This window comes from Rhododendron vialii, chromosome 2a (genome assembly GCF_030253575.1).
Source record: "Rhododendron vialii isolate Sample 1 chromosome 2a, ASM3025357v1".
Classification (NCBI taxonomy): domain Eukaryota; kingdom Viridiplantae; phylum Streptophyta; class Magnoliopsida; order Ericales; family Ericaceae; genus Rhododendron; species Rhododendron vialii.
The window spans coordinates 43169973-43191001 of record NC_080558.1 but is presented as its reverse complement, the minus strand read 5'-3'; the positions used below and the strand labels follow the sequence as shown (position 1 = coordinate 43191001).

The following is a 21029-nucleotide window of genomic DNA, read 5'->3' as shown; positions in this document are numbered from 1 at the left end:
AAAACAGTGTGGGGACAGGAGATAGGCCAAAATTAAGCTAGGATGCAAGGGCCAGCCACTGGATCTTGGGACAAAACTGGCGTATGCATGTCTGACCCTAATCCAGTATTTGGCTTTACATCATCTGGGCTCTGGAACATGACCAGAAGGATCCCAGAGACCTTTTGAGCAGATAAAAGGTAAACAAAAACAACTACGTCTAAGCAATTCCGAATATACAGAAAGCAGTAAACTGGTTATTAGCATGCAAGGGTGATTGACAGAAAGATAAAATAACAGAAACGATAATCCATGATCCCTACGCCAGTAGTGCTCGTACTGCCATGACTGGCGTACGGCATAAGTGTACTGGCGTGCGCCATGTCTCATCTCATACGATTGTTGTATTTTGCCAGATTAAGGCCAGGACTAGTATTGCTTACTAGCCTGGGCCTTACTGGTCTCCCTTAGAAGTTGAAAATAGAAAAGGACACAAAGGTGGTATACCTTTTTGTGTTGAGGTTGGAAGGTGGTATTGAGCTTAAGAGTTGTAGATGGAGGTTTAGAAAGTGACTGGATATCAGTAGGGTATATGGAAGTGAGTTGCCCTTCTTTCTCTTTTAATGGAAGAAGAGAGATAGAGAGCAAGGAAAAGGGAAGAAGAGAGCTTTTTCTTCTTAATGTGGCTAACCTCTTGCAAATGAATGCAAATGGGGTATTTATAGAGGAGAGATGGACTGAGATCAGTTGGGGCTAAGGGCTGTTTGGCTGGTTGGTTGAGAAAAGGAGCCTTCAATGCATTAAATGCATGGGACTTGGCTTGATGGGGGGTGTAGGAGAGAGAGGGAATGCCTCTGCCGAGAGTAATCATCAGGGAGACTGTAGCCGACGTCAGGATGGCACAAAAGTCTCGTCCATGTGGCTGAATAAAGTTGATTTGACTGGATTTGACTGGCGTGCGCCACATATGGACCGGCGTGCGCTAGTGATAAATAGGTCAACTGTCGATGACCGACACGTGGTAGTTAACTGGCGTATGTCACCGAGGTACTGGCGTAAGCCAGTTGGGTTTTGTTGGGGTTGTTTGACTCTGGTTTGAAAGGTTTGAAGTGAGTTCGAAAGAGGTTCGGGACGCTCCAAGCTCAAACACACCGTCATCCTCAAACTGTTCTCGACTATAATCATCATTGAAAAAATAAAAGATCGGAAAATAACATTATCTGGACAGGCCAGAATGGGATGTCTACAGACTATAGTAGCAAATATTGTTTTCACCTGCTTACAAGGTTCCAGTTTTTTTTTGTATCTTATTATTCAACTTAAAAAACTTAAATTGCGAAGAAGCAAAATATTATTCAAATCAAATATCCAATAAATCAACATTCATTATCCAACTTTACAACCCTTCAAAACATTCATCCTACAACAATAACCACTTCAAGCTTAACAGTATTACCGAAACTACAAAACATCCATATCCATGATGTGTCCAATGACAAAAAGAACTCAAAACAAGTGTTCTATTTAACTACCAAAAAGTCTTCAACTCCATCTTGGTAAACTTCCAAAAAGCAACTCCATCTCTTTACCTATACAAAAAAAGAAAAAGAAAAAACAATTATGTAACATGTCAAGCCTACGAAAGGTTCTGAAAAAGAAAGAGATTTTGCTCCAAATTGTTATATAACGAATAATGGCATGACTCATGAGTGACTAAGTGAGCTACTCAACCCAAATTTTGATGTGTCATTCTACATAATATCGATGATATGCAACCTACGTACCAGAGAAACTTCACCAAAATCGAAGTGTCGATGTCGAAAACGTGTAAGACATGGACAAGCTCCGCACACGCTTCAGACACATGTCCGACACATGAACAACATTAATTCAAGCTTTATCACACTTTTAACTATCAAAAGATTCAGATGAAGTAACAAAATTGGAAAGTAGAAGCATATCATTATTTTTGTATGCGTACGTCCATTATCTTGATGTGGACACCTACTTAATGTTGCTTACTACCAGTTCAGATGACTTTTATCATCTTAAAAAATTGCAGTTCAGAAATCCATGGTAGATGGTGGTATGCGCGTTGAGGATTTACCCGTTGATCCATCTCCTCGTTCTGGATTTTCATCACCTCATTTAAGTCTATCCACACTTGCGACAGACTAACTGGATAGATACCGAGAAGCATTTGTTGGTATTGGTGGTCCAGCTGGACTTTGGCATTTCATATACCATAGTATTTTCCTGGACCAGTATGTTTCTTCCGAGTTTGCATCACCAATCAACAGTTTGCAACAGCAAAAAAAAGATTGTATAGAGCTTACGAAAAGCTATATGCTTCTATGCATGATAAAAGATTGTATAGAGATTGTATTCTCCATAGCAGTTGTTTGACCTTCTCAGATGGCAGTCTTATGCCCGGTTGAAAATTATTCATTTTCGTTCAAATCAATGTATGAAGGTATGCATTCTCTTGGCACTTCTGTCAACAAAAAAAAACTTACAGAAGATGACAATTTACAAGAATAAGGCAAGAATAAGGTAATTAAGGCATTGATATACTCACCGTGGTTGCTAGAATTTATATGCATTTCAGCTTGCGAGGAAGCTTTCACGGCCTCAATTCAAGCCCTATGAATTTACCATGATAAAAACAACCGTCAACAAGCTATATCTAGTATCAACGTGCTCTAAGTGTAAGCTTAACTATCGCTATTGAACTCAATCGCCCGCCTGTGATAACTAACCATCAATCAAAGGTATTCTAGTCTAGTATAAGTTAAGATTCTTAAGAGAGTGGAAAACCCCATCAACAAAAAATGATAAGTAAAAAATGGAAGTTTGTAGAGAGATTCAAGAAGGGACTGGTTCAAGCACATAAACTATTCAACAAACAACTCATGTACCTTCCCTCTGGAAAAGCAAACCAAGAGCATCCATTGTTAGTTAATCCAATGACCGATTTCTCAACGTCAACACTAGACAAAAACCAAAATTTCCATTAAACCAACATTCTGATCAGCCATCAGGCATGAAGTTCCAGTAAAAATTGGAAAAATTGCTTTACTCTATTCCCAAGGACAAACGTCAAACGTGAAAACAAGAATCCTAACTTGTCAACATATGCAACCTAGAGTAACCCTTGAAAAATACGAGTTCTTCTAACCATACTAACATTACTGACAACCATATAGGAACTTCAGATTGTGAATCCATGTGTACATTAACATCGTAATGAATAACCTAATGGGCACATGCTTCTCAATGAAGAAAGTAAGAAACCACGAGTCCCAAGCACAACCCTCACCTATTGGAAGCCTGCAGAGATGGCACCATCATTCTCTGAAGCAGTGAGTTCCTGCTCAACCTTTTCCAGACCTTTACTCACAGCTTGCATTTCTTCAGCTAAAGATTTCAATTGAATCTGGCCATTTGTAGATGGAAGAACCAATATATTGTCCATATTACTATAGACACCCTAATTATGCAATAGTAAATCTTAGTAAAAATCTTGCACTTATACCATGTTGAACATAACTTGGAGGCCACTTCTAAATGACTGAGATCCTTATCAAAATCCAGCAACTCCGGTAACTTCTCGGCAAGGATCTAATAAAGAAAAGAAAGAAAATCGACTATAGCATCACACAAGCATGAAGTACCCAAAAAAAACTTTAAAAGAAGCAAAAGAACAACATACTCACAATTAAATGGAAATATTGTTAAACCATATATTGTGAACTAGCAAGGAAGAAGCAAGAGTCAAAGGAGTAACAAGCATGGAATGATGGAAAGCAAATTGAAGAATCTATATAAATACGATCACAAAATTTATAAATACGATCACAAAATTTCCTCACATGAAATAAATTGGGTCATACAATCTGCTCAATTGAAATTAATGATTTCCAGATAAACAAATTTGGACTGGCAAAGAGGACTCAAATGTTACGCTTTATAAAATATCTAGTAACCAAAAAATTCTAGTAAGATCCTTTACAAAAGAAGACAGGTGCACATGCATCCTTTCAGGCATATGCAGACTTCTCCAGGGTATTACTTAAAACTCTCAAGGTCCTTATGAACAACAGATTAATGAAATAAACGAAGGTGAGCTTAGCAAGACAAGTTCTCATCAACCGAAACCACCCAAGAGTAAACCACACATGTATCAGATCACTACTCAACAAAGCCTTCCAAGTGAGACTCTAAACTGGTCTGCCTTGCATAAATAATGCATCAATGTCATTTTATTGTTCCTTGCCCGGGTATCAGATAGCTTGAGTAGGCTGTCCAATTTGAATCCTACAGCAGATCCTGCAATATGAAAGAGGACATCAATGTTAAAAGGCTTCCACCAAAAAAGGAACCGTAGATCATGACACGCTAGTCCTACAGAATACCTCGAGCAGTGCCTTGGTTCAATGCATTTCCCAAAGTGAGAATCGTCTGCATTACTTGACGCAATTTCGCTGATTCTTTAACCTACAAAAAAGCGGATGGTATATTTATTAGTTTTCGAAATCTTTTGGTGTAACTTGCAAGAGCTAACTTTACAAACTCAAAAAATGAGAGGATGTACCTCTCTCGCAGCACCGTTTATTGTGTCCAGGTTACATAATTTTCATTCACCTGAACAAAGTCGTATAAGCACGTACAGCAAGAATTGATGATAGCATTCGGCATATGAGAAACAAAAAGCACCAGAACACTCTACCTGACTGGAAAAAGAAATGCTAAATGCAAATACTCACAATTTTGATTCTACTCGTGGGACCTTCATCAGCTCCAGGAAAAACTGAAATTTGTTCATTAAGCACAATATTTGTTAGCAATTCATACGCAAGATGCTTTCGCTTCCCATCATGATCAAGACAAGAAGAGAACCTGCTCACACTTTCCAAGCATATCCTTGTTCCCATCGTAGTTCTGAAAAAATAATAATACCATTAAGAAACAAATAAATTAGTTAAACATGGCTTTGAAATTATCTTAAGGCATAAAAGAACAGGTTATACCGGATAAACGTCTACCACAACCTGAAACAAAAATATGAGTGTTTCAAACTGATAAAAAAACCTTTTCCATTTTCAGCAAAGGTCCAAGTTAGTTTCATGAAGCATTTCTCCTGCTTCAGCTCTCGTCCTTGTAGCACCTTAAAGTTGAGTTTTTTAACCGATTAAACACTTCTTAACCCTTCCCCTACATTTTGAGCTTCCACTCAAAACCCATGAAAGTAATTTGGAGAAACCAAACAATTAAACAATCAAGATACCAATTTAATCAACTAGAAAAGGCATCGCAATTCTTTCCCTTGCATTGAACCAAAATAAGCAATCCCAGAATATTATCAGTCAATTACAACAGGTATTGCACATAGGCAAGGGGTAAGATTTTAATATTTGCATATTCAAAGCTTCAAAAGAGACCCAAAATGAAATTGACGCTTATACTTCCAACTCTGAAACTGAAGGTGGGAGAATGAGGCCAATCTTTTTACCTAACCATGGTTTCTTAAGAGATGCCCCAAAATTGAATCGTGTTGTGTTTTCAACCAACCCTTCGAGGGATCTCAAGTAGGATATTAAGAGAAATAACTCTGTTAAAGAAAGATATTGAATTCATTAAGGAACCTAAAGGTGAGCAATGGGTATCAATTTCGTACATCAATCTTCACATACACTCAATGACAATAATAATACGCGCACGAAATTTATATGGAAATAATAAAAGACACAATAAAAAGCTGAGATTACTAAAAGTCCAAGTGAAATCACAGAATACAATATGCTTATTGGAGAATCAATGGGTGGGCCACAAACATCGTGGCTTAGAATCCTTTCCCAAATCTCTCAAATGCCAAATAAAAAACTCTAGGGGAACAATTGAAATTAGAGAACCCAAATATACATATAATACAAGGGTTGAACACAGATTCCCCAAAAATGAAATATGCGGCAATGAGCTAGAGTAGGTAAGGATACCTTAGCATGAGAAGATTGCCTTTGATCTCCTTGATGTCCAAAATTGGTTACATTGAAACTCTAGTGCCACTGCTCATTTTTTCTGAGATTAAGCGATTTAGGGCTTAGAAAAGGGGGATTGAGATTAAACAATACTGTTTACAGAGGACATGTATGTACGCATACACGCACGCATGTGTAGAGATGAGATTAAGAGAGAGGGAGGGAGGGGAACAAACCTGGTGGAGAGAGGCAGAGTTGTCCGCCCCAAATTCCAATCGTTGGAACACACACACACACACACAGAGGAAAGAGAAATAAATCGAGCAAGGGTTAAGAAATTAGACCTTACTACAACAGAGAATCAATCCTGAATGTTGTGACGCGACGATACCATGAAATTTTTTCGTGCGGACTTCGAAGTAGTCGTTATGGTGGTTGTCACCCTTATCACCGGAGGCAACTGATGGTAGTCCGTGGTGACGGCGGTGGCTGGAGATGGATTCTCCATGGTCACACAGGTGCTATTGGTTGAAGTTGGAGGGGCAGAACGTGGAGAGAGGAGGAAGGGAGAGGGAGAGAGAGGCGGCAGAGAGAATAGATCGTGAATTTCGATCTGATTTTAGAAAAATAGGGCAGGGCATTTTTCATGACAAAACATTTGTCTATGAAACGACGTCGTTTCAAATTACCTCGCCTTTGGTGACACCTTTAAAATATTTCATGACACCCCAAAATTTCGAACGAGAGCCAAATTAGTCCTCACCCGCCAGGAAGTAAACCCTTGTCGCCCAACTTTAATTTTCGGTGACCCAAAACTTGTCACCCAAAGCAAAAACATGTGTCACCGTTAGTTTCTCCCTTTGGCCCTCGCATAATCCAAACACTTTCGGTGACATGGTTGAAATTTCTTGTCACTGTTAGTAACATTTTAGTGACAAGTGTACGATTTTGGGGCCCATATCGGCCTCTCACAAAATAATCCGAAAGGTTTTTGTAAATAATCAACTCCAACAAATATCGGTAAGGGATTTCTCAGAAATCGTAGGGCAAAACAGAATGATTCGTGCTACGATTTCTGAAAAAGCCCTCACCGATATCTGTTGGAGCTGATTTCTTATACAAACCCTCCTAAAAATATTTTCAAAAAGATTAGTGGTTCAGATCATTTTGTGGGACCCCGATATGAGTCCCACAAAAATATATGCGCGTAATACATGAAAAACATTTGTACAAGTAGCATGGTTGCTTGTTTTTGGAGACAAGAAAAACTGACGTCGTTTTGAATGAAAAAAAAATTATTTAACTTTTTATTAGCGCACCAAGTTATTACCAACCCGGGAGGCGCAAAAATTCGGATATTTCAGTAACAACGAAACTTGTCTTTGGTGACAAATTTTTAGACCTTTCAGTGACAATTTTACGCTTGTCACCGAAACTTGTCTTCAGTGACAAACTTTCTGTCACCAAATCCCCTCATTATTTGGCCCCCCAGGATCTGGTTATCCAAAGGTTTTCAATGACAAGTAGTCAAATTTTTTGTCACCATTGAGTATATTCAGTGTCAACACCATTTTTTTGTCACCAAATGGTGTCAAAAGGTGTCACTATTGGTGTTTTTTGTTGTAGTGTTGGATGTGGTTTATGATGTTGCTGGTGGGAAGCTAGGGTTTGGGACTGGGGGTTGTTCATAGTTACAGGAAGGCATGCTCATGTAGTGTCATCGATCAATTCATGTTTGGCTCTATGTGTACAAGTTTGGTACTGAGGCCGCGAGTACGCAGTAACTCAGTCTCTGACAAACTTGGCAAGATATAAATAGATCGTTGACACTATGTCAGCGTGCTATGTTTCGTAAAGCGTACAATTTATCATTCATAAATAAGCTCTCACTACAAGAAAATAAGACTTGATTCAGTACTTTTGGGTGTTTCTTTTTCTTTTTTCAAAAACTTGTGATGTAAATCGTAGTGATAGATTGAACATGCTATCTCGCTCCCTGATGTGTTACTACGGGGTTTCTCTTTTGTATCGTTATTCTTAATGACATGGAAACTCATCTTTTTGCTGATAATAAAGAAGAAGGAGGAGGAGGAAATTAGAGTTAAAAGGGAAATTAAATCTGCTTTTAAAAGCATGTTGTTGAGATATCAAGTGAAATAGCAAGATTGGAAAAAGAGATTTTACCTCTAAGTTCAGAAAAGTGAAATTTAATTTCTATTAAGAAGAGATGAAATATTTAATTACCATTAGGCCCATGTATACAAAAATATATTTAGCATTAATGGAAGTGCATGTCACCCATGGGTTTTAGGGTACCCTGGGATTTTAGGGTACCATGGGATTTTAGGGTTTAGGATACCTTAGTGTTTAGATTTAGGCGCTTTTTAGGTTTAGGCACTTTCATATGGGTGCACGTCCATGTCTTTTTATCAACTAAATTTGCATGGTGTTCATTAGGGAACAACACCTTGTACATTCAAGCACCACAAAATTAAATTCGAAGGAAAAAAAAAAAATTGCCACACCAAGGGTTTGGCATCTCTGATTAATCAAAGTCATGGTCAATTCACATAGTGGTAATTACGGGTGACATAGGGTTTGTTTGGCAAAATAAGGATGAATCTCAAAAGTATAAAATTACAACCAAAATCCAATTTTTTTGAATAAGAACGAAAAAATTGGCTTATTTTTTTCTTTATTCAAAAAAATTGAGTTTTAATCATAATTTTTTACTTTTTAGATTTGTTGTTATGGAAAAGTAATAATCCTAAAAAAATTACGATATGCGATTTTTTTTTTTTGAATAATGGCAAACAAAAACGCGGTTTGGCAAATTTTGTTAAAGAACTCAAGAGCACTATGTGATGGTGACCCCAAGAGCATTGAATCAAGAACTCACTTTTGCTACTTAAATTCCTCTAATTAATGCCGTCTTCACTTGTATGAAAGTCGAGATCTGTAATTCAATATTCCTCTTCCCAATTAGAGTGTATGCATAGAAAATTCTTTTAGTCACTACCTAAGGGCTCGATTGGATGGTGTTTACGATGAGTGTAATACACAATACACCCAGATGAAGGGCAAATGGGATTGGTTTTGCACCATTTGAAATCCCTTTTTTCCACTATATTAACTTATCTCCCTTATTCTCTAATACACCAACCAGCCATAAACTATTGCTACCTCTCGATAGCTAACTCGGTTTAAATGAAGAAACACTACTACAATATTGTTAAAAGATGACGCTTCAAAAAGTGAAAAGATGTAAGTTTTTGAAAAAATCGTAATTAAAAAGATTGCAATAGATAAATAATGTCAGTCATCTAAAAAACTGTGATGTAATATATTTATGATGTCACTTTCTAAAATATTGACATAACTATTCTTTCTTTTTACTGTCAGTTTCTCATAAATTGTGATCTAATATATTTATAATATCACTTTGTAAAATAATGACATAACTATACTTTCTTTTTAATGTCAGTTTCTCCTAAACTGTGATCTAATATATTTATAATGTCACTTTGTAAAATATTGACACAACTATTCTTTCTTTTTAATGTCAGTTTCCTATAAACTGTGATCTAATATATTTATGATGTCACTTTGTAAAATAGTGACATAACTATTATTTCTTTTTAATATCAGTTTCCTATAAACTGTGATATAATATATTTATGATGTCACTTTGTAAAATAGTGACATAACTATTATTTCTTTTTAATTTCGGTTTCTCCTTATAAATGACATTGAAGAAAAAAAATTTGTTTTTGGAGAAAACGGTGCCATTTATGAGCGTCGTTGCTTTGAAGTCTCAAATCAAAAGCGGGTCAATCGTCACATATGGTATTAGAGCCTGTACCAACCGGAAATGTGAGACAACATGAGTTTTAAGAGGTAACAATTTTAACGATTAAATTTTCTGAGTGCTATCACATTGTGCATTTATTATCAAAAGTTAGGTTCATATTGATATTGATTTGACTTAACATGATGACTAGTAATAATATATTTTAACTATCGTACCAACAACTGTGATATGATTGATTGGATCTTGTAGTTATATTTATTCCCTTCTTTGTTATGGGAAATCCAAACTACCAAACATGACTTAAGTTGCCTCATGAACACCATGCAACTTTTAACTTACAAACACAAACACAAACATGAATTGCATGTGTACATATTTGCTTGCCAAACCTTAATATAAAAACCACACATAAACCCACAGACTGCTCTGATTATTTCTGACCGTCTTATTTCACATTCTACCAAACAAGTTCTTTTTTTTTTTTTGATCCGCTACCAAACATGTTCATTCTTGTAGTTTTTAGAAATGCTGGGGACACGTCTCTCAACCATTTTACAGACATTTCTCTCCCACAAGCAGTGGGCTCCACACATCTGCAAGCTCCACTGCTTGTGAGGGGGGAGCGTCTAGAGAGTGACTAAGAAGCGGTGTCTGTAGCATGATTGGCTTAACACATATTTAGGAACACCCTCCAGTCCCAAACCCTATCTGCTCACCCTCAATATCATAAACCACATCCAAAGTTTCCTGATGCAAACTCCCCAAAATACTCACATCGGAGGCATTGCTGTTTTCGGCGAACGCAAGGCAAACCGTCTTCCAATCGTGGAAGTAGAGAATCCCCACTTCATTGATCGGGACCTCGATATTCCCACCGAATAAGAAGCTTATCTTCGGAATCTTCACTACATCGTACATTGTATAATCATAGCACGTGTCTAAAAATGAAAAATATCCACTCCGGAAGCCGCTACCCTTCGTCGCTTCCAGAAAACTTGTACGGAGAGCAGCGTAAGCCACGGATGGAAGTCTTGTGATGACGGTGCCGGTGTCGATTATGGTGCCGGGAGTTTTGAACACTGATTCGGAGACCGGTAACCTACTTCCGCCGACTTTAATCCCGATGAGGTCGACGAAGTAAAACGACGGCGCTTTTGGATTCACGGGTGACGGAGTGAATTTGATATTCTTGGAATTCGTTCCCCCCTCTCCGAAAGTTAGGGTTCCGGTGCTAATCGGTGTTGGAAGACAGTAGAAGTAATTTCCGTATTTCGAAGCAGTTTGGGAGACGGCGGATAAGGGGTCGCGGCTGAGGCCGATCAGTCCGTCAGCAGCGTAGAAGGGGTTTTGGTTGTTTCTACCGCAGCCGAAGATGAAATTGGGGAAAACATCAGAGGGAGTTATGGTAAGTTTTTCGTAGCCGAGGAATCCAACAGAGGAGGAGTCTCCCTCGATATCTCCTCCGTCTTGAATGCCATAGGCGCAGGTGGCGGTGGAGCAATCGGTTGAGACTCCGGTGGCGGAGGTGAGTTGGGAGCATTGCGGTGCGTCGCAAGTTATGTTTCTGTATGATTCCGACGCGGACGGGTTGAATATGGGCTCTTTTTGATTGTAGCACCTGTATATTGGCATGAGTTTATCATATAGAAGGAAAAAACTTCAGTGCTGGGTGGGTATCTCATGGTGCCCGTTTGGACAATTTGAGTCGTCCATTGCGTTTTTGAGCTGCTCGGAGTTGGAGAGAGAAAAAGTAGAAAGAAAGGAGAAAAAGTAGAGAGAAAGTGTTAGGATGAGAGGAGAGAAAGAGTTTCAATCCGAGCGATCCAAAAGTGTATTGGACTGTATAGATTTGCCGTGCGGGTACCACATGAGATACACTCACCCGGCACCGAAAAATTTCTCCATATAGAAACAATACATTTGAGATGGGTATAACTTATGTACAGGCCGTGCAATATCAGTCGTCTATTTCGGCAATCAATGGTTAAGATATATTTATAAACTATTACCGGCAATAAAAATCTATTATCGATAATAGTTTGTTTTTAATCGGGATCGTCCAAAATACTTTTGAACGTATGGGATTGGGTCTCCGTGAGCCTCCAAAAAAATGTTATTTTCTACATTAGATATGGCCTAGTAGTCGAAAAACTAGTGTAAAAGAACAAAAATGATAAGAGTCATGACACTGAATCCATGAAACTGTATATAAAACTATCTGGACCTTTGAAAGTGAATCTTACCGGGCCTCATAAAAGAATCTTACCTTTTGTCCTCAATTGTTGGTTCATTTTCGGTATTTATGTATCCAACAAAATAATTAATATATATATATATATATATATATATATATATATATATATATATATATATATATTTGTATCGTTTATAGATTGTTCTTGAATTAAAAACACCGTTTAAGTGTTCTAAATAAGATTGTTTGGGTGGCACAAACAAGTTTAAGAAAATTGACTGCCATAGTGTAGCATTTTTTTTCATCGGCAAAAGAAATTTATTAATCATTAAAATAAGTTACAATGATTAAAATGATAGATTAGCATTTTTTATCCGATTATGAAAACGCCAACCGAAGAAAAACCAAGAATGAAGACGGAAAGAGCATTTTCAATATAGCAATTAGGTGTGTAAATTTGGCCCAGTGGCCCGAAGTCTTTCCTAGCCGATTAAAATCTAGCACTGCCCGGGCCTGATTTTAGCCCAGCCCTAGGCTCCACCCGATTTTAATCTAAAGGTTGCAATTAAAAACATATATCCCGGTTCAACATATGCAAATGAAAATTGAAGTAATTATTCTAGTTGGCCCTGCAAAATATAATGCAATATGCACCAAAGAGAAAAAAGAGAGCTATATGAACGTTTAGAATCTTAAAGCTCAAGTAATATATACTTTGTGCATGGCTCACACTGAGTCCAACTGAGACTGCTGGCAGTGTCGAAGACGAGAGATAGATCCTTTTTGGGAGTTCCAAGTCCAACCGTCACGTAGAATTTATCGAATCGATGAATGGGATTGGCCGGGAGGGTGGCTCTCAATCCCTGGGTTCTGTTTTGGGCCTTCTTCCAGCCAAGTCGGCGGTGAATTGACGCGACTCGGGATTGGTCATGAGAGAGGATCTGGGTCATTGTTGGAGCACTGGCTTGGTCTTGATTTAAGTGAGAGCATGGTCCATGTCGATGAACAACTTTAAGTGATCCCCTCTTGCTTTGATCTAGGAATAACGAAGTTTTTCACACTTATATACAGAGAGAGAGAGAGAGAGAGAGAGAGAGAGAGAGAGAGAGAGAGAGAGAGAGAGAGAGAGAGAGAGAGAGAGAGAGAGAGAGAGTCATGCATGTAATTACCTTTGGTGGAAGGGCTGCAAACAGAAGATGGCATGAGAGAGCTGATTTTAACCATATGGTAGTTTAAAGTCTCTCCACCAGCCAAAGCAAATCCTTTATTTGGGGAGCAGAGAGTTAGGGAGAAAGAAACCAAAAAAGCATAGACGAGGAAGCTAATGGATCCATTAATGGGACTGGCCATCGAACCGATTTCCTCCCTAGTTTCTCTCTGAAATACAGGGCACTTCTGCTACACACACATATATATATTTGGATAACTGGCCTCGGGTCAGTTTGCGCGCATATTCTACTAATCTTGAGGGATCACCCCATCGCCCACTTGCGTGAATCCGAATTAAAGTTATGAACTAACTCCATAAGAGTTGATAAAGTTTGAGAGGTGTCAAACATAAGACCTTAGGAGGGAGAAAAGTAATGTAACGACCGATATGTAACGGTTTTTTAGCACGCCGATACGTTACACCCCAGTATATTGGTGAGAGGGAAAAGTGGCCAATTCCCATTACTTAATGGTGCCTTTACAATTCACGTACAGATCGAATCATGGCCTTTACGGCCGTTACTGTTGTGGCATTTAAATTTTTTTCTATTTTTTTTAAAAAGATTCACAACCGATTCAATCGGCTGCTAGCTTCTCGTTATGTATCATTCCTTACTTCTGATACCGTTACACCTCGAACGTTATCATTACGACTTACGTGTCCCAATACCACTATGTAAAACCACCGAGATTTATATGCTGGATTTTATAATGGACTTTGATTCAACCTTTTAGGTCAAGCACTAAGAGAAAAATTATCCTTAATTTCTTATGGGCAAATTAGGGACCAATCTCCACTATCCCACTTTGAAAAACTCTGGTGGTACTCCATGGAGGGTCTCATAATTGGTTGCTGTAAAATGAGTGGGACAAAAGGAAAATGGAACTCAACAAATAAAGAAAGAAAAAAAGGAAAATTGTTGATAAAAACAAAGAAAGAAAAATTGATTTTGTTTGTGTGTTGTGCTTAGCTTTCAAAGTAGTGGAAAATAGGAAAAGATGTATTACTCCCCCTTTCAATTTTTTAGTCTTTTAATTTGGGAGTAGTAATTTACAATGTTTTAGGTGATTTTGAAAGTTTTGTTTAATAAAATTAATAAAGATCTATCAAACAAAATTCATGTTGAAAATAAAAAAATTATCAGTTGAAAAAAATAAATAATTTTTTATCCGGTTGAAATTAAACGAGAGACAAAACAATGAAAAGTAATAATTACATAAGGAGACCAAATGGTGCATGCCCGGCTCACATTCAACGCATGTGGTGATTTGAAACCACCTCCAGAATAAATCTGAATCACACGATATTGATTGATACATTAGTGACCAACTATAGCCACTTTCGTTACACAAATAGGCAATCATGTAAATTAATGATAAGACGTACTTGAGTAAATATAAGCTTTTTCCTAGTATCCTAGGACTAACAAGATAAGAGGAGAAGCTTCCTAGTCAAGGTCATGGGTGTAATAGAATACCAAAACATCATCCCAAATTGTGCCTTTTAACTGCAGCTCCATTTGGATGAGTGCTAGCTGCAATACTTCTCTTCATATATAATGGAGACATCATTTTATTGTAGAAAATTAATCAACATTCAATCACAACCTTTTTTTTCTCGGCGAAAGTTATAGTATATATAGTTAATATATATAGTTAAATTAAGACCTTATAAAAATTGAATTCCTTTTGTTGCCGGCCGATCATCTATATCTGGGAGTGATCGGATATGTTTAACGGCGAGGCAGTTGGGTGATGGTGCTGTCTGGGTGGTGATGCATACGGTGTTTTGTGTTGCAGCGATTATGAATCGGGTTAGGGTTTTGTGGGGTTAATCTACCGAGCTGTTCCCTTTGGGCATGTTTGTTTATTTGGGATTTGTTATTTATCTGGGTAACGGGTGTGCTTAATTGTTTTATTTTTAGGCTAATGTTTTAGACCTTTGGGGCTAGGCTTCGACTCATGTGAATACTGTCCAATTTTTTTTTGAATTTCCCTTATCCTTCTCCCGATTTTGAATAAATTTTTACCTATCAAAAAAAAAAAATTGAATTCCTAATCTCCTTACTCCTATAACCTCTTATAATCACGTTTCTATTTCATAGGATTGCAAACAGAAAATCTAAAAAAAAATTTCATCGAAAACGGTACCTTTTGAGGTGTCGATAAGGGGTACTGTGACTCATGTCACAGCAGAGCCCCTGCATCCCACCTTAGTGCATCCGTTGATATTGTTAAGTGGGAAATTAAGCCTCATCACTAGTGACGTTAGTGTACGGACAGACCTGGCATAGGAGCCTTTTCAATCTTGCTACCAGAATTAACTGACAAATTGCTCTTTATATTGTACTGTTGTTTTCATCTGGGGTTCAACGAATAGGTTATAGGAAGGTGTTTGTATTTAATTTGCAAAAATGATATTGGTACCTACGGTTCCGTAGGAAAAATGCATCGACGGCCGCATCGGGTTGTCTCCAGCTACCGAACAGTCGATTTGAGCCGTCCAAAATTTTTTTAAAAAAAAACGGAGTTGGCTTACGGGAGAATCAACGGCATTCGACGTGCGTAGGTGCTCGATCCAAACACCCCATTTTTTCGTGTATACATGTATGTACAAAAATGGTATATTTGGATCGAGCTCCTACGCACGTCGTATGCCAATAATTTTTGCGTAGGCACACTCGGTTTTTTTTTTAAAATTTTTGGACAGCTCGGATCAACTGTCCGGTAGTCGGAGACAGCCCGATGCGGCCATCAGTTCATTTTTCCTGCGCTATTGGTCGGTACCAATAGCAGGACCTTTTAATTTGCAAATAAGATTTATGAATTTGGGACGTCTATGGCTCCCGAAGCATGGGCACGTGATATTTCGGTCACTTTTGGGGCCTCTGACCAAGTATATGGATTTTACACAAATATGTGGTATTGGAGCATCTCGGAGCATCATCACTTGGCATATGAGACTTCATAATTACTCAACGTGTCTAGTAATAGCAAAATCCATTATTTACAGGTAGATGGAGCCATAATTTTTGCGTAGGTGGCAAATTTTAATGATAATTTTAATATTTTTAAAAATTGGAGGGGGACAACAGCCTATACTAACCCTCCTGGCTCCATCCTTGCTTATAAGATATGTTTGAAGGTACTTTTGCCATTTTAATTCTTCTAATGCCTCGATTGTTTTAAAGTTGAGATAGGTTAGATCAGTCCAATTTCCAATTATGGCATGTGTAATTCTTCCAATCTGTTTCCAGTTATGGCATATGGGTTATGTGTGAGAATATTCTATCCCCTTCTTTCTTTTCTTTCTTTTTTTGCCCTGCAAAAGATATTTACAAATCATTCAAGATGATAAACAAAAATTAAACGGATTAACGGCACAAATGCAAATGTCATCCAAGATCCAAGACACCAGGAAAGCAAAACATCAACCAAAACATTAAGGACCAAAAGGAAAACCCATTGTATCCCCTTCTTTCAGTCTATGTGCTTACACATTCAAACATACTGCTTCTCAAAAGGGTATTCAAGCGCCCTCTTGACCCTTATTTCATTCTTATTCTTACCTACGTACACAATCTTTTTATTTAATAGAGTAATGCCCGACACTATCATTCTTATATTATTTGCTCTCACCGGTGACGATGAGGATACGAGATTCATGTCATCAGGTGTGAAATATCCTCGTCTTCGTCGTCACTTGTGAGAGAACGTAAGAGTAGATGTGAAGTTACAATTGTGCCTGGCATTTCTTTTCTCAAATTAGCTTTTAACATAATTAAGAACACCCTCTAGTCCCAAACCCTATCTTCCCACCAGCAACATCATGAACCACATCCAAAGTCTGCTGCTGCACATTTCCAAAAATACCCACGTTGGAGGCATCGCTGTTACCGGCGAACGCAAGACAAAACCTCGATGAACCAACATAGATGAGTATCCCCGATACGTCAATGGGAACCTCGATGTTTCCGGCGAACAAGAAGCTTATCGTCGGAACCCTAACCGTATCGTAGCCGGTGAAATCGTAGCACGTGTCGAAAATCAACCCCCCTGCGGTCCTGTTGTAATCCTTGGTCGCTTCCAGGAAACTTGTCCGGAGAGCGGCGTATGCACCCGGCTGAAGCCGGGTGAAGGTGGTGCCGGAGTCGATTATCGTCCCGGGAGTCTTGAACACCGATTCGGAGATGGGTAACTTCTCTCCGCCGACTTTAATCCCGATGATGCCGACAAAATAATACATTGTCGCCTGTGGATTAACCAGCAAAGGAGTAAACTTTAAGTCAGTGGACTTTGTTCCTCCTTTCCCAAACGTTAGGGTTCCAGTTGAGCTCGAATCTGATGGGAGACAATAGGAGAAGTAGTTTCCGTATTTGAAAGCGGTTTGCGAGACGGTGGAGAAAGGGCCGCGGTCAAGGCCGAGTAGTCCAGCCGCGCCGTAGAAGAGGCCTTGGTTGTTCTTGCCGCAGCCGAAGATGAAATGAGGGAAGACGTCGGAGGGAGTCAGCGTCAGTTTTTCGGAGCCGAGGAGGCCGACAGAGAAGGAGGAGTCGCTGTACCGGATGCCGTAGACGCAGGTGGTGGTGGCGCAACCCGGCGAGTTTCCGGTGGCGGAGGTGAGTTGGGAGCACCGTGGTGAGTCGCAAGTTATGTTTCTGTAGGATTGGGACGAGGAAGGGTTGAAGGTGGGCTCTTCTTGATGGTAGCACCTATTGGTGTGGATTTATCATGAAAATACATAGTGCATTAGTAATGGTGAAATTATACAATGAGTACCATCATGTGGTACGTACTCTAGTTTCTTTTACAATTATACATTTTTTGATGTCTATCACTAAATATATAGATCTCATAAAAACATGTGATTGTAAAATACTCCTTCCGTCCCAATTTGTTTGTCCAATTGTCGAAATTCGTGTCTTTCAAAAATATACTTATATCTTATATTTTATAATATTTTTTATGATTTTGAAGATTTTATATAATAAAACTAATTGAGACCTATCAAACAAGATCCATATTGCATATTAAAAACATTACGAATTGAAAATTATAGCCAATTCTTTGAGAGGTCAAACACTCTCAAAAAGTCAAAAATGAGACAAACAAATCGGGACGGAGGAAGTAGTTTACAATACCACGTGAAGATACTCTTGAATTATTAAATAATTACTCATAATAATGACCATGTAGTAGTGAACAACTATAATAAAATCAGTAAAACCTTATCCTTTATGTCCTCAATTGTTGGTTCAATTACGTTGGTTAATAAATTTCTTTTTGCGATGGAAAAAAAATATTTCGGTTCATTATCGGTGATTGTAGATAATGTTCATATATATAGTATGCATTCAAGAACTATATATAACAATATCACAAAATCCTAACCTTTGTTGCCTCAATTGTTTGTTCGTTATTGGTATGGTAAAAATGTGAAATTATGTACTCCGGAAACACAGCTACATGGCATTTCATACTATTCCACAATCACACATTTTCGTACGGTCCATGACTAAGTACATGGATCTTCTCACATAAATACGTGGTGGCGAGCAGATCGACTTAGAATAATTACTCCAAAAAATCATGTTTTATCAATTAGGATTAGTAATGTAGGGTTCATGTTTTGAAACTACTGGACCACAATATGTCACATTTTTACACCGGTCTTTTATGATTATTATTTTCTTCGCACAGACTCAATTTAAACTAAAAAGTTGCTATTTAACTTGAATCCTACTCCAATATTCAAAATAAAACAAAATAAATGATTATTCTAGTGGGCCCTGCAAAATATACGTATCAAAAAAAGTAAACAGAGTAAATTACTAAAATCACCCCAAGGTTTCTACAAATTACACATTGCCCCTCATCTATGAGAAATTACAAAATACCCCTGTCTATAAACAAATTATTCTATTTTCGTGATGTAACCGCTAGAAAATTTGACAAAATCTGTCTGACATTATCAAATTCTAACACAATGGACCACATTAACCTTTTGGGGCTTGTGATCAAAAAATGCAAAGGGGTGAAAATAGCCTTCACAGGCCAAAAAAAGGTAAGTTGGTCAATTGTAAGTAGAATTTGATGTTATCAGACAAATTACATCAAACTTTCTAGCGGCTATATACGTCACGAGAAGAGATTAATTAGTTACAAGAGTGGAGTTTTTCTTTTGTAATTTTCCAAAGATGAGGGGCATGAAATAATTTTTAAAAATTTTGGAGGTGATTTTGGTCGTTTGTCCAAAAAATTTAAAATGGAAGTCTAGAATCTTAAATCTCAAGTAATACTTTACGCATGGCTCGCATTGAGTCCAGGTGAGGCCGCTACCGGTGTCAATTACGAGAGATAAGTCCTTTTTGGGAGTCCCGAGTCCGACCATTACGATGTAGTTACCCGAGCCGATTGAGTCACCAGACTTGTCTGGAAGGGTGGCTCGCGACCCCGGGAACCTGTTTTGGGCCTTGCTAAAGCCAAGTCGATGTTGAATTGATTCGACTCGGGATTGGTCATGAGAGAGGATCTCGGTCATAGTTGGAGTATTGGCTTGGTCTTGGTTGAGTTGAGAGCATGGTCCATGTCTATGAACAACTTTCAGCGATCCGATTTTGTTGTGATCTAGCAAAGAAAGAAAAGAAGTTTTCTTACACAATTAAGAATTCGTTTGTTTGACATCCAGGAATAATTATATATATTAAGCAAGTGTATTTTCTAAGCAAGGCCTATAAATAGCAAAACAAAACAAAAAAAAAGGGGGTTCACTAAAGGGGAAAAAAAATTTGAGAATGATAGTTTTACCGTGATTTTGTTCGTTTTTATGAACTTTTTCAATTTCGGTCCAAATTTTTGCACTCTACCACACTGTCATGTCAGGACGAATACTTAACCAAAAATTTTCACCAAGAACGGGCACGTGTACACACACATATAAGAGAGAGAGAGAGAGAGAGAGAGAGAGAGAGAGAGAGAGAGAGAGAATCATGCATGTTAACCTTTGGTAGAAGGGCTGCAAACAGAAGATGGCAGGAGAGAGGTAACTTGAATTGTATGAAAAGTTTGTCCACCACCAACAGCAAAGACCTTATTTGAGGAGGAGATCAGAAGTATCGAAAGAGAAACAAGAAAAGCATACAAGACATGGCCAATGGAGACAGTAGTGATGGGAATACTGGCCATCGGTCCTATTTCCTCCTTAGTCTCTCAATTAGCACTTGTGCTAGATATATACATAGATAGACACTTTAATTCAACCTTTCAAGTCAACCACTAAGAGAAGAATCTATGCACCAATCTCCACCATATCGACTTCAAAAACCACTGGTAGTCGTCCTTGGAGGAAAAATTTTTCAGTGCCGAGCGGGTATCACGTGGTGCCCGCTCGCGCATCCGAACCTTCCATTACGTGTTTGGACGGCTCAGAAAAGGAGAGAGAAGATGTTGGGATGAGAGGAGAGAGAGTGTTTTAATCCAAGCTGTCCAAAAATGCATCGGACGGCTCTGATGCACCGAGCGGCTGCCAAGTCGGCAATACCCGCTCAGCACTGAAAAATTCCTCTCCTTCGAGGCTCTCTTAGTGGCCTTTGAGCACGATGAATTGGGAGAGCCTGTTGTGCTTGTGCACAACATGCATGGTGTGCACGATCTGAGCCGTCGGATCATGCAACCGAGATGAGTTCATTGCCGTTGACTCTCGGTCGTCCATTGCCGAGATGAGTTTCGAGCAGTTGTTGGATGCACGACATGTTATGCACATCACACTTCGACAAATAGGTGTTCGGACCGTCAATGAGACATACAAGAATATGCATGAACTTTTTTTCTATTATTCTATGACAAGAAGTAGAAGCTT

At 38.5% G+C, this 21029-nt stretch overlaps 3 protein-coding genes and 1 long non-coding RNA gene across 7 annotated transcripts in view; 1 reads left to right on the top strand and 3 right to left on the bottom strand.

The window, feature by feature from the left end:
- The window catches only part of LOC131316724 (aspartyl protease family protein At5g10770-like), a 68392-nt gene extending 60685 nt beyond the window's left edge, over nucleotides 1–7707 (top strand). Inside the window, exon 4 of the mRNA XM_058346156.1 lies at nucleotides 7659–7707. The gene's annotated coding sequence lies outside the window, so the exon portion shown is untranslated. The remainder of the gene's footprint in view (nucleotides 1–7658) is intronic.
- On the bottom strand, nucleotides 1313–6669 carry LOC131316727 (uncharacterized). Of its 4 annotated transcripts, XR_009197251.1 has the most exons (7): nucleotides 5976–6669; nucleotides 4879–4920; nucleotides 4746–4789; nucleotides 4574–4623; nucleotides 4395–4476; nucleotides 3299–4308; nucleotides 1313–1568 (listed from the first exon to the last, which is right to left on the bottom strand). It is a non-coding gene; the product is annotated as an uncharacterized LOC131316727 (long non-coding RNA). The 4 variants fall into 4 exon arrangements; XR_009197252.1 differs by lacking the exon at nucleotides 5976–6669 and having other exon boundaries at nucleotides 4574–4789; nucleotides 4879–5273; XR_009197250.1 differs by lacking the exon at nucleotides 5976–6669 and having other exon boundaries at nucleotides 4574–5273.
- Nucleotides 7708–9975: 2268 nt separating the features above from the next.
- LOC131316320 (aspartyl protease family protein At5g10770-like) lies at nucleotides 9976–13340 on the bottom strand. The gene is made up of 3 exons (XM_058345642.1): nucleotides 13132–13340; nucleotides 12677–12998; nucleotides 9976–11386 (listed from the first exon to the last, which is right to left on the bottom strand). The coding sequence occupies exons 1-3, from the start codon at nucleotides 13310–13312 to the stop codon at nucleotides 10447–10449; spliced, it is 1443 nt and encodes a 480-aa protein (XP_058201625.1). The 5' UTR covers nucleotides 13313–13340; the 3' UTR covers nucleotides 9976–10446.
- Nucleotides 13341–16590: 3250 nt separating this feature from the next.
- LOC131315707 (aspartyl protease family protein At5g10770-like) lies at nucleotides 16591–20393 on the bottom strand. The gene is made up of 3 exons (XM_058344910.1): nucleotides 20173–20393; nucleotides 19471–19798; nucleotides 16591–17883 (listed from the first exon to the last, which is right to left on the bottom strand). The coding sequence occupies exons 1-3, from the start codon at nucleotides 20354–20356 to the stop codon at nucleotides 16953–16955; spliced, it is 1443 nt and encodes a 480-aa protein (XP_058200893.1). The 5' UTR covers nucleotides 20357–20393; the 3' UTR covers nucleotides 16591–16952.
- Nucleotides 20394–21029: the final 636 nt, after the last annotated feature.